The sequence below is a fragment of the Macrotis lagotis genome, chromosome 8, assembly GCF_037893015.1.
Source record: "Macrotis lagotis isolate mMagLag1 chromosome 8, bilby.v1.9.chrom.fasta, whole genome shotgun sequence".
Lineage (NCBI taxonomy): Eukaryota > Metazoa > Chordata > Mammalia > Peramelemorphia > Peramelidae > Macrotis > Macrotis lagotis.
The window spans coordinates 27,118,665-27,132,942 of record NC_133665.1 but is presented as its reverse complement, the minus strand read 5'-3'; the positions used below and the strand labels follow the sequence as shown (position 1 = coordinate 27,132,942).

Sequence of the window (14,278 nt, the reverse complement as noted above, 5' to 3'; positions counted from 1 at the left end):
TCAAATGAAGAGACTAGGACTAAGTGAACCCCAAGGTTTCTTCCAGCTCTAAATCTATGGTCCTCTGAAACTGAGAGGCAAGGAGGTGACTCGGTCATGGAGAAGTTCCACATTGTACAGTTTGGTTCTCTCTTCCTCCAGGAAGCCCTCAGACACTTCAGAAGAAAGCTAGGAAGCTCCTTGTCCATACCCTTTCCTGCCTGAACTTGGATTTCATGCACGAAGATGCCATTCACTTGGTTGGGGAGAGAAAGAATAAATTATGAGGAATCTCAAGATTTGGGGGGACATAGGGATGGGGTCAAGAAGACCAGGGGTGAGGAAGAGGGGGAGGAGGAGGACACAGGAAGCATGGTTATAAGAACTTTGGGTGGGGCAGAGGGAGTGATTCCACATGTGAGGGCCTAGGGGGAGAGGACAAAGTGGCCAGAACTGGCAGGGGCCCCAGTCAGAGAGGAAATTCCTTCCGGGGAGGTTGGGATGAGGAGCCTAGCTTTGTACATCCCGGCAGGGGTTGGGAGGGAAGCTAGAAGAAAAGGGGGAGAGGCGTCAAAGAGCTTCCAAGGCAATTGCAGCAAGATAGAAGGAAAAGAGGACAGGGAGACCCTCAGTCGCTCCCCCAACTCTACCTAGGAGTTACTTTGTCTTCATTTAATATCTCCATGTCAGAAGAGGGAGGGACTGTGTCTACCCTCAGATCAGGGGATCTCCAAGGGTAGGTCTGTGCCTTTACCTCCTATAATAATAACTTACATTTGCATAATACTTCAAAGTCTCCAAAATGATTTACACATATCACTTCATATGAGCCTTAATAATAACCCACTGAGGCAGATATAAGTGTTACTATCCACATTTTATGAACAGGTAAACTGAGGCTGAGAGTGGTTAAATGATTCAACCACACAGTTCGCAAAAATCAAAGATGTTTCTACCTCCACCTATTCAAGACCATAGCTTGAAAAGGTCTAGATCTACCATTGCATCCTGGACCATCTCCAATTGTCCTGATCCATATCTATCCACTGGAACCAAAAGCTCCAGAGGAGAAAGTGAGGCTGGTGATTTTGCACAGCCCTCCCTTACTTAAATCCAAGTCACTTGCATGTCCCTATTCTTCCTCTGGCAATTTTGAGGCAGCTAAGTTAACTGAGCCTCTCTAGAGTCCTCAAGCAATCTTTATCACTAGATGCTCTGACATCTAGGAATATTCTTTTCCCCAGGTCTCAGTTTCTCTACCAGTTGAATAGTTGTGTGGAAAGGGGAGCACAGATAGCCAGAAGGTTGCTTTTTCTCTAGTCTATACCAAAACAGAGGAGATTAGGATCAAGGATAAAAATATTTAACAAAAGAAAATGGAGAATCAAAGGTCACTGGTATCTGGACAAGGGAGGAAGAACAGGATTTTCTGAGGGGAATGTAACCTCAAAATGGTAGGTCTGCGGTCACTTTTAGAACACATGCTTATGGGGCTGGAAGTTCAATCTGGACTGAGAATAAAGTTCCAGGGAAAGATGCCCTGAGGGAGTCCTTAACTGCCTCATTCCCAGCTTTCCCCCTTCTCTACCACACACTCATATACATAATTCACAAAGCAGATAACAGAGAGATGATTCCAAATAACCCTCCTGTATTAAAACAGAACCCCCTCCCCCACCACATGAACACTTCTCTCTTTCACCATTCAGTGAGTCCTGTCTCTACCAAGGCTCAGTCAAAATTTAGCTTAGGGCCAGGGAAAATGGAGCAAAGGAACTGAATCTTCTCTAGGTCCCCAACATCAAGACCCAGAGACCCCTCCCCATCTCTCAAGTAGGAAGGGGGCCTGGAATAGGGGATGGTTCTCAGACCTTGAGGGTAGTAGACATGGTGGGAAATTTTAGACAATCTCTCTTCCTCTCACACTGTCCAGGGTCTGGGATTCCTCAGCAGGCTATGATCATTTTTTGCTTAACTTCAGAGGTCATTTAGTTCAATCTCTCCCCTCACCTCTGCTTCAAGTCTCCCTTACTCATTCTACTTTGGGACAGCTCTATTAGGAAGTTTTCCTTTATATGGAGCTTAATTCTATTTCTCTGAAACCTCTGCCCATTCCAGAGTTCTACCCTGTGGAGTCAAGCAGAACAAGACTAATCTGTTCTCTACTGACCCAGGTTGACCCAGGATTCTAGGCCAATGTTATTGGGGTGGGGAGATTCACCAAGCAGTGCATCCCAGTTCTCTCAGGCCCTCAAGCCAGGACAACCCACAGGGTTGGGGTCACACCTTCCCTCTCAAATGGGGCTTCTTGAGGGGAGGGACCATGTGTCTCTGATTTGGGGGCAAGAGTAGGCTGAGCAGAGGAGGGTAGTTAGGAGAAAGGGTGGGCCTGCTTCAGGGAGGAGGGGGATGGCCAGCATAGCTGTCTGGCCCTGGGGCCCCAGGGCTGGGAACAGAGCTTGGGTTTCCTCTCTGACAGGGACCAGGTTTCTCGGAGGGAAAGGAGGAAAGAAAAACAAAGAAAAGGAAGAAAAGGAGCCACTCTGTGCAGCTGGAGTCCAGCTGAGGAGTAGAGGCCCCCCTCCCAAACAAGGAGGGGGGGAGAGATGAGGGAGAGAAGGCAAGCGTGAGAGAGACTGAGAGTGTCAGTGTGGAAGGTTTGTGTGCGGTAGTGTATATGTGATGGTATAAGCCTGTGTGTGAAAAAGATAGGGCGTGCCTGTGTGTTCAAGACTTTGTGTGATGTGTGTGTGTATGTGTATATGTTTGTGCGGTTGAGACACAGTGTATAATCACAAATAGATATGTTAATGAATATGTCTATCACTACATGAAAAGTATGTCTGGATAGGTATATAAGTGTGTGTGTTTGTGTGTGTGTGCATGCGCATGCTCACTCATATGTGTAGGGGGGCTATTAACACACCCATATGTCTGTGCCCACATGTGTATTTGCAAGTGTGAGTGCATAGACTTGGGTCCAGAGAAGACTGTGTATGTTTGGTTCTGACTCCCTGTGTCTGTGGAACTCTTCCCATGAGTATAGCACCCACCTATGAGCAAAAAAAACATAGCTGCCTGTGTCCACATGTATGTGCATGTGTGTGTGTGTAGCTCCCTGGAGGGGTTTGTTTGTTTTGCTCCTAATTCAGTTGTTTTTCCATGTCCTTTCCCACCAAACCGCATGTTTTTTCCTTTCATCTCGCCAGCAGGCCAGGGATGGGAGCCCACAGCACGAACGTCCTAGCGGGGGCAGGGGTTGGGAGGGGGGGATGTGTGTATGAGGGAAAGCCCACAGCCACTAAAACTCTCCAAACACCCACTGTTTCCAGCCTGGCCTGGCCCCCAACAGAACAACTCTGCCAGCTAAACACAACCCCTCCACACACCCCCAGGCCCCACTTCCCTAAGCAAGCTTCTTCTCTATTCTCCCTGGCTCATAGACCTAGCCCTGGGGAGAAAGGCCAAGCTCCTCAGCTTGTCATTCAGGCCCTTCCACAAATTTGACCCAAGCTACCTCAGCAGCCTTTATCTCCCACTGCTTCCCAACATCCACCATCTACTCAAATCAGACAGAGTTCTTCAATTTCCCATCCACACTTACCTCCTAACCTTTGTTCATGCCTCTCACTAACCTATAATGTCCAGCCTTCTTGTATTCACCATGTTCATATCCTCTACTTCAAAGTGTGGTGTTTACCTTTTCCTAGAGAGCTTCCCTGATTGACCTCATCCAGTTGTTCACACTATGAACCGTAAGCAAATCTACTGCTTTTGTTAAGACCTGTGTTTGTATCTCATGTCTTGTCTCAGTCTGTCTCTTTCTCTGTCTCTGTCTCTCTCTCTCTCTCTCTCAACACACACATATCTTATCCACATATATGCTCAAGGTTGTGCCTATCTGAAGCACCTTCTTTAAAATAATATCCTCTACTTCCAATTTTCCACATAGATCTATATAATTCACTTCTCAAACTCCCAGTCTGATTCCTGTTCCCATCTTTACTGAAGTAAATGCATCCCAGGGACCCAGTTTTAGGATAAAGTGAAGGTACAAACTTCTGTGCTTGCCCCAGCTTCTAGAAGTCTGAGATGCATTCACTTTAGTGCCTGCAGCAGGCAGAGGTAGGAAATGAGTTCAATGTCCCCAAAGTCAAGATGAGGAAGGAACTAAGGTGGATTTGACAATCAGAAGGTCATTAGGAGTGACCCTGAAAGAACAGTTTCAGCAGAAGTGGGAACAGGAGCTAGCTGTAGGAGCTTGAGGAATAAAATATATAGATCTATTAGAAGTGGAGGATATTATTTTTTAAAGGAAAATGCTTCAGGTAGACAAGACCTGAACCACTCCCTCCTTTGATGATCTCTGGAATTCACAGAATCTTATATTGGAAGTATTGGATCTTGGAGGTCTCCTAATCCAAGCCATGATAAAATAGGAATCTTTTCTATGACATCCCTAGGAACAACATGCTCCAATCTAACCTTTGTCTAAAGACCTCTAGTCTGCACAAGTCAATGAACAATGATTTGCAAAAGTCCAAGTTACAGACAATGCTCTCTATCTCTAATACAGTATAGAGGCAGCCATTTCATAATGAACAGAAATGTCCTTGGAGCCCAGAACACTTGAGTTCAAATCCTGCCTCTAACATACAGATGGTGTGATCCTAGACAATTCACTTAACCTCTTAGTTCCCCAGGGAATGCTCCAAAGCCATAAGTTAAAGAGAAAGTATTAAACTGCATAGGTTAAGTTAATTTCTGAGATTTCTTGGTACAATGAATGGAGAAGTCCTGTTCACCACAACTGCAAGATCAATAAGCTTTCTCATGTAGTTCTCTGATCACTTTAAGGATCCTGCTCAGATACATGGGGTATCTCTCTATTGTCTAATGAACAAAACTCAAAATCTTTCAGCTAGCATTCAAGGATTCCATGAATTGATCCAAACCTACCTTGAAGACTTTAGCTCCCATTGCTGGTAAATTGGATTGCCTAGTGTCCTGGCTTCCTTTTCTACCACCTTTATCCTGGCCTCATTTCTCATCTGGGCCTTCCTTCCCCATTAAGGAATGCCCATCACACACACACACATACACACACACACACACACACACAGACACAACTCCCAGTTTATCTAAACCTTGTTCATCCCTTATTCCAACTTCCTCCAAAATATCTTCCCTAACCCAGTCCACATGGACCCCTTCCCCTCCCCATTCATTATAGAACTAGAATCTAAGCCACCCACTCTGACTTGTGATCACCAAGTGCCATTCTCTGTTTGATGTATATATTTTGTGTCTTAACTAACTGAGGAGCTCAACAGGGGCAGGGATAGGGTTTACTGTCTCTATGTTCTAGCTAGCACAAAGCCTTCCTGAGAGTAGATGCTCTATAATGACCCCCAGGTAAAAAATGATATCCCTTTCTCCATTTTTGTCTGTCAGTCTGGAAGCTTTCTTTACTTTCTTCCCTTTGTACCTCAAAGAGACCTTGGTGACAATGTAGGGTTTTAAAATTTGTCCTGGATGTGTGATTTCCCTGATGTTGTCAGTCAGTCAGTCAGTCAGTCAACATTTATTAAGTTCCTATTATGTATCAGGCAAAGTCCTAGATGCTAAAGATGCAAAGAAAAGCAAAACAATCCCTACCCTTAATGAATTCATAATCTTTTTTTTAAATTTTATTTAAGGCAATGGGGTTCAGTGATTTGCCCAAGGTCACAGAGCTAGGCAGTTATTAAGTGTCTAAGGTAGAATTTGAACTTAGGTCCTCCTGACTCCTACTGAACTACCTAGCTGCCCCCTAGGAATTCACAATCTAATAGTACAGGAAGTTCCCAGTAAAAAAAAAAAAAGCAAAAACAAAGCAATAACCAAAAATCACCCTCCTAACAACTGAAAGCAACACATATTCTGCAACTTATTGAGTTGTCTAGGGTAGTAGTTGTTAGTTGTTAGTCAATAAACATTTTTTAAATGACTACTATGGTAAGCAGGGAGTTAAGTGACTTGAACCAAAGTTTTATACTTTAGGTCTCATAACTTCTCGGTCATGGTCATGTCCAATTCTCACTAAAGCATACATGTATAGAGGCAGCTAAGAGCTCAATGGATAGAGTACCAGCAGCCTTAGAGTCAGGAGGACCTGAGTTCAAAATTGGTCTCAGACATTTAATAATTGCCTAACTGTGTGACCTAGGGCAAGTCACTCTTAACCCCATTACCTTAAACAACTAAATTTTTTTTAAAAAAGACCTCCAGGAGGAGTCTTTGGTTTAAAAAAGCATACACATATACTCAATTCCAAGGCATCTCAGAATTTTCCTTGTTTACCACCCCCCCCACACCCCCATGCTTCTCAGACAAGTCATTTATATTGGCCAGTCCTGATTCTACCCCCCTTACAGTTGCCCTAATGTTGGACTCTGGTGAGATATGTGTCCATTCTCCAGATAGGGAGAGGGGAGAGGACTCAGGATTGGGGTCAATACTTGTGCAAGTATCTGCAGTATAAAAAGTATCCACAGCCAGAGAGTAGGATTGGGCATCAGGGAAAAGATATAAACTCACACTCCTCCTCTAGAAGCTGCAGCCAGTTAAAAAGGGGGTGGGGGTGAAGGGGAAGCTTGACTCTGAATTACATTAAACTCCAGGCAATTACATTTATTTCTGCTCCAATGCCCTTGTCTGATTAGGTCTGAGCAGCCCCGGTCCCATTAGCTCAGCCTTTATCAGTGTATCTGTGTGGTCAATGGCCCTGCTGGCTTCCTAAGTCCTGTCTTCCACCTTTTAGTCTCCTCTCAGAACTCACTAGGTTCAATACATATAACATGCATGCTCACAATCCCACAGACATATAAACACAATCACCACCACAGACACACAACTCATAGACATGATCACATTCAACCAGTCACATAAGCATAGCCACAGTCACACAAAGACATGTACAGTCACACAGAAGTCCAAACAACCTACCTCTCTTACATGCACACAGAAGGACACTTGCCACTCCCACACTCTCACGCCAGAGGATATTTCTCAGATTACCTATGTATCACTGTAATTACTGTTTATGGAAGCTGCTGCCAGGATTTCTGACTCAAATCTCTGACACTCCTTCCACCATCTCATTCAAACCCTCACTTGAGATTCTATTACCCCCGCTACCTTGGGGAATCTAGATAGATCCCTGCCCCCTAGTTTTAGAGAGTCAACTCTTAATTATCTGAGGGCAGAGAGGGTACTTATTTGGGACTGACTGATTATCATATCAATTCAAGGAGAGAATTGGTGATTGTCCCCAAAATAGCACAGAGAAAGACATTTCTGGATAATTGGTTTTCCATTGTGACCTCTCTTGTAGGAGAAAATCAAGAAGAACCAACTAGAGCTAAGATAAAGATGACAGGATTATAGATCCTAGTGGAGAGCTGGAAGGGACTCTAAAATCACCTAATCCAATTCCTTCATTTTATATGGAAAAACTGATCATAGTTATCACCCATATGCAACGCAAAGGTCACCACCACCACCCACAAGTCAGAGAACAGGTTAAGGGAGGGAGGGAGAATATCTGGGTCAGGATCAGGACCAGGCTCAAAGGTGATGTACTCACTGCCCACATGCAGCAGGGCTTGATAGCGCAAGTGCCAAGAGGAGCCTTGGTAGCAGGCATAGTGACCACTGTGGCTCAGGTCCAGGCCCTCAAGGACCAACTGGGAACCATTAAGATGAGCAGCCTCCAAGTCTGTCCCATTGACCCTCCAGGTGACTGCTGTATCCCAGGCTGCTGTTCCACAGGGAAGAGTCACGTCTGAGCCCAGGCGTTCATAGAGCACATGAGTATCTGGAAAAAAAATAGATGACAGGTCATCTCAGACTTCTCAGTCTCGTGAAAAACAGTTTTCCCACTGCAAAATTGAACCCCACTCCCTATTGAACTTCCCATCTTTCATTCTCTTCACTGCCTACATCCATTTCTTTGAAAGTCTAGATTTTTGTGATGTATATAAGACTTTGTGACTATACCTCAGGGACAATCATACCAATAGCTCCATTTCTTCATTTAAATGACTTTTATTAATGGGCCTCCTCCACCCAGCAACTAGAGCTCAGGAAAGAGTAAAAATGTATAATCCAGTGATTGATCCTGACCCTAACAATAACCCCAAACCAGATAGCAGTGCTGATCCACCCAGATGCTGTCCCTAGTCCTGATCCCAGATGAACAGCACCCTGAGCCCTACCCAAACATGACACTGGCTCTAACTAGGCTGTTAACAGTGAATGACTATGAGGAAGAGTTAACTGTATATACCCTTGGACTCTGACAACTTCTGTTACACACACACACACACACACACACACACACACACACACACACACAACAGTTATCAGTTATTCTCTCAGGGCCTCAGACCCAGGACACTCTAGATTCATTTTTGGTTTTAACCCAATCTCTAGTAAATGATTCCCTGTTATCCTCTTGCCCATGTCCCCATGTCCCTAATATACCTGTGTCTTCGGTATACTCATTGTTGTACCCACTCTCCATTCCCTTTCCTGTCAACCTGCATTCTAACCCCACCTCCACAATCCTGAATATGGAGTGGGGCCCAGACAGTGGCAGCAGCAGGCAGAACAATATGGGCAGAACAATTGGGGCCTGGAGACGGATCATTATGCAGCTGTCACCTGGCCTTGGGAATCGAACCCTGGCCAGGCAGGGTTCATGAGGGGAGAGAAGGCACTCAGGCCTGTCAACTCACCTGCCCCAGGAGAGGGGGCCTGTCAGAGCCAAAACCAACACCCTCCTCCTCCCCCAGCCCTGAGCAACCAAGGCATGACTGTGCTGAAGGACAAGGGAGCACCTGTCAGGGGAAGGGAGGGAAGAGAAAGGGAAGAGAGAGAAAAAAAATGAGAGAGAGAAGGAGGGAGGGAGAAGACAGAGAAACAGATTAAAAGACAAGGTAATGGGAGGTTGCTGGAGAAACATGTAGAAAGATATAGAGGAATAGAGAGGGAGGTGGGAGAAAGAGAGAAAGAAAAGATTAGAGTGAGAAGGATATCATTATATGGAGAGAGGGTAAAGGCTAGAGAGGTCTCATGCCATCTGCTCAAGGTCACAGAGTAACAACCTCTTCTTAAGGATCTCCCCCAGTTTCAGGTCAGGATATTATCTACCTGACCACATCATTCCTTTTAGGATCATTCACTTGTCCTTGTCTCTTTCTCTCTGTAACATCAAACCTAGGAAAGACTCTCCTATATTTGGAATGATTGAGGGACAAGCTCAGCTAAAAACAGAGACATGGATAAAATTTTGAGCAGGTAGTCTTTGTGTCTGCAATAGATTCCTAGCTTATCTTGAAGATCTTCCCTTTTCAAAGTCCAGTTTAGATGCCACTTTCTCCATAAAGATTTCCCTGATCACTATGAATCATCTCCTTACCCCTTCTCCCTGAAGAGAAGCTATTTCTCCTTCTCTAAATCTTTCAGTGTGAAACTTCTCCTTATTCTAATTTGCACGATCATAATTTATGCATCTACCATCTACCTCAATCCATTACTAGAATATAAGCTCTTTGAGGACAGAGACTACTTATTTTTCATCATCATGGACCAACACTATTCTTGGGACATTGAGAGGAATGAGTATTGGAAAGGGGGAATTAATTGGACCTGGGAATTCATTGGTAGGAAGAATTCCTGGTATGGAAATTCCTCACACTGTTGCAAATTTGCAACTTTGCTATAATTTCTAGTCTTAGAGGAGGAATGCTTAGCCATTTTTGTGTCCAGTGCTCTACCTACAGAAGAGGGTCAGGATAGGGGTGGGGGGATAATGATAAATGAAGTTTAGCCTATTTGGCTCTCCTGCCTCTATACCCTGCCCTAAGGACTTCTCCTCTTTCTGGGAATGGGGATGGGAGAGTGGGTAGGAAATCACTAACAACTAGTGACTAGCTGATCAAGCCAACATCAACCCTCTAGCCTTCTGCTAGCCAGTATCAAAGAACCCTGGTAAATGCAACTCTGCTCAATATATACAAACGAAGTTCTTCATGTTGCTCATTCCCTAACATTCATGTTATTTGTATGCTCCGTGGTTTCACAAAGAGCAGTTATCTCCCACTATCTGCACAAGGATGCCTATATGCACCCCTTTTCCAAAGTAATCTCAGATCATAGAAGGAAATACAGAAGTTAGACTGAAAAAGCTTTTTTGGTTTCAAAAGGGACAGCAGGACAGATGGGGGTGACTGTAATTTTATTTGAAATAATCTCTCCAAAGTATAAGCCTAAATTCTCAACTGCTCCTTCCCACACCTTGTTGCCTGCAACAGGGAAAACCTGAATACAGGGGACAGAAAGGAAGGCAAAGAGTAATTTCACCAGGAAAAAAACTAAAACCTCATCCCACCAAAAGTTTCACCCACTCCTAGCTGCACCCAGAGATCTTGCCCAATAAACAGTACAGATAAACAGATCTATGAATTAATGTCTCTCACTCCCCTAACTTCTATCCAGTGGAATTGTCAAAAGGATGGAATGACAGACAGATGGATACTACCTTTGGTGAGACAGATGGATAAATAGCAAAACGACTCCAATCAATAGTGTTGGGTGATTAGGTGGCTGTACCTAAAGTCTGAGCCTCTGAAGATTTCTTATTAACATTTCTGCTAATTATTTCTCCATCAGGAGAACAGACCTGCTGAGTCTGGGGGGGATTCCTGTTAACAAGCCAATTAAGGCCAGGCTCAGTCTATCCTCAAAGAATCTTAATTACACTTGTTAACAAAGGGCCTCCAATCCTCCAGAAGATTGGAAGGCTAGGGGCCCCATTCCTTCCATCAGGTCACAGGACCTTGTATTTGGACTCAGCTCATATAAATGGATCCCCTCCTCATTTATTATCCACTTCCCTCTTAGTTCTTCCCATTTAAGTCCTATCAAAGAGTTTGAAGGCAGGGTGGGGAATATGATTCCAATACCTTGGTCTTAGGGAATAAAAACATACAGTCAAATTGTTGGGAAATTCTGGCTTACTAAATTCCAACAAATTCTCCTGTAACATCCTAAGAACCTCAATGTGGGGAGTTGGGGATCTCTAAAGGATGTGGGTCACCCCCTGCCCCTGTCACAGATTGGTTTGACTTTTTATGCCAGATCTACTCAGTTGGTAGCAAAATGGATAGTCTGAAAGACCTGAATTTAAATCTAGACATAGACACTTGCTAGCTGTGTGACCCCAGGTAAATCACTTAACCTTTGCCTCAGTTTCCTCAGGGAAACTTATCTCCCTGAGTTGTTGCAAGGATCAAATGAGATAAAATATATGAAGTGCTCAGCACATAAAAGGCATTTAATAAATGCTTTCCTCCTTCTCTTCCCATGTCCTTGGATGAATTAGAAACTTTGATTTGACTGCTAAGAAGGTTGGGCTGAAAAGAACAATGGAATTGGGAGTGAGAGCCTTTTGTTCAAATCCTAGGACTGATACTTCCTTATATGACCTGGGGGGGGGGGGGGGGCAACCTTACTATATCTTAGCCTCAGTGTTCTCATCTGTAAAAATCAAGAGTTGAGCTAGAGAATCTTTAAAACCACATTTTAATTTTATGAGATTTAATTCTAAATATCATATGTTCTAATTCTATGATATTTAGTTCCTGTCTATGTAGCTGGGGGGGGGGGGGGAAGAGATTAAGGAGGGAGGAGGAGGTATAGCCCATGGGAAAGAGGAGTATCCCCATTTGCCTGTCAGTCTTTACACCCAAAGTCCTGCCATTTTACTTCTCCCAACCCCCTCTGACCCTTTTCCCTAGGAGGTGGACCAATAGATGAATAGAAGCAACAGGATGGATGAAGTGAAATAGGCCCCAGGAAGCCAGTCTGAAACACAGATGTGAAATTCTCCTTGGCCCCCACCATCTCTCCTCTCCTCCTCAGAGATCCAATGACCAGAGACTAAGATCTCTGCTTCTTCCTCCCCATTTCTGAATGCTGGCCCCACCTTGGATTCTCACCCTCCATCAGGGCTGGGCAGGAGACCCAATTCCAGCTCTCTGGAATCCTGTTTCCAAAATCTGAAACTTTAAGGAAACGTTCCAAAGGACCCCCCTTCCCAGCCCCCCCCCCAGAGACCTCTTGAGGCCCAGGCAGCATCTCCGGTCCTTCCAGCTGCATGAGAAGGAGACGTAAGAACTGACCGTCTAGTGAGACCATTGAGTCGGTAAGTCATTAAAAGAAAATCACAGTGAAACAATGCCATAAGATGAAAACAAAACAATCCAAAAAATGACCCAATGAGACAACCACATAGAGGCAATGGTAATGATGATACAGTAACTCAAAGACAAAAGAGTAAATATAACAAGGAATATTGACATGACAATGGCTGTGAGGTTACACAATAACCATTAGATCGAAAATGATACAAGAATAAAGAAAAAAATCATATCAAAGTTCTATTTGGGAGGATAGACATCTTCTTTATCCAGTTTCTCAATATTTCCACCAACCCTTGTCCTATTCCCATATCTCCTATAATCCTAGCAAATTCTTATCCATTTTTTAAAATTAAATCAACATGGGGAAGGGCACACAATGCAGCATGTGTGTGTGTATTTGTATACTGAAGGATGATATAAAGTTAAAAGATGAAGGAGTTCGTTTGAGAGTAGAAGTTAGAGGTATAGCAGAGTCAGTGAGATTACCTTGAGGGACATTCATGCTAAGGACAAGGTGAGGAAATAAGGAGGGTGGTGACCAAAGGGAATCAATGGAATTAATGTGGGGAGAATAAGTGAAGTGGGGGACAGTGGGGAAGAGAGAGTGGGTTCAGAGCAGGGAGTCAGTGACATTAACATTGGTAAGGGGAGACAATGAAGCCAGGGGCACAGAGGATTAGAAAGGATACAGAGTTCTTGGCCTTGACTCTGTGACAAAGCCTTTAAAAGAATCAGTTGTGCAAAGATTGATAGATAAGGAAGGGGAAAGAGGCACAGAGAAGATGAGGTCATCAAAACAAAGGGAACAAGGAGAGGGGCTGGGAGGAGGACACTATACACAATTTCATCCAAAACAACAATAGACCACCCAATTATACATGCCATCACAGATACACACAACTTCCCACTGCTGTGGTCACAGCCATCTAATAGTCATACTATTCACACAGTTTTAAACCAAAGTCTCTGTACTCTGGAAGAACTAGAATGAGTCTTACCATCACTATATTGCACATGAACTCAACCAGCCAAGATGACACTGGAATACAGAGACTCAAATTCCAACCCATCAGGTAGAGAAAAACATAACCAGAACAGCTAAGCTGGAATGAACACTCTCTGTTTCTAATCAGTGTAGCTCTATGTATGTGTTGGGGCTAGGGAGGGGGTTGGAAGGGAAGAAAAGGAAGTAGGAAAGAAGGAAGAGTTATTCTCCTAGAGCCAGAGGTAAGGGACCACTCTTTTGACTTTCCTGTTCAAGAAGTCCGTCCTTTTGTCTTTCTGTTTCTTTTGCAAGGAAAAGAAGCACTCCTAATTATAAGGAATCCCCAGTTTACTGGGGGATAGGAGGGGATGAAGCCCATCTTTAAATAGCCCCAGGTTCAATTGTTTCAAAAAGAAATCTTTGTGACTTGGTCACATTGTTTTTCAAAGAAGAACCTCTTTTGGCCCCTTCTGTGGGGGTCAGTCCTTAAGACCCAGAGTCAGTAACTATGGCTTCTATAGCTCCTGAAACCAGAACTTAAAAGAGATCTACCTCATAGATTCCCATAGATTACCTCCTAGGATAATGCTACAAACATTCATCCAGAGTAGGTCCTCCAAAGAACATACAGTTCCAAACAGAATCTCTCTCTTATCTGTCCTATTTCTAGCTTTATCCTCATCTAACTTTTCCACCCCTCAAACCACCCTATAGAATATTCAGATGGGAACAAGCTGCACACCACACTCAAAGCAGTGCAAGTCCTAGAATAAGTAGTTCAGCCCCAAAGATAAACCTCCCAACTATGTGGTTCTAGAGAACTCCATTTGCCTTTAACCCTATTCCATACTTTTTCCAGAAAGAACACTGAATGGAAATCTGGAGAAGTGGGTACTAGTTCTGATTCTACCACTGATTCACTGTCAACTTCAACAAGTCTCTTCACCCCTTAAATCTGTCTTCTCATCTGTTAAATGAAGGTAGAACTGTAAGGTAAGGTGCTTTGTAGCCCTAAGATTCTATATCCCAGGTTGCCTTTGTGCCTGAAGAAGAAATGGAGAGATTG

General features: G+C 43.9%; 1 protein-coding gene across 1 annotated transcript in view; it reads right to left on the bottom strand.

The window, feature by feature from the left end:
• CNTFR (ciliary neurotrophic factor receptor) overlaps positions 1-14,278 on the bottom strand; it is a 78,888-nt gene that overhangs the window by 26,712 nt on the left and 37,898 nt on the right. The window contains 1 exon segment of the mRNA XM_074196571.1: positions 7,607-7,837. Within this exon segment, the coding sequence (XP_074052672.1) occupies positions 7,607-7,837 (231 nt within the window).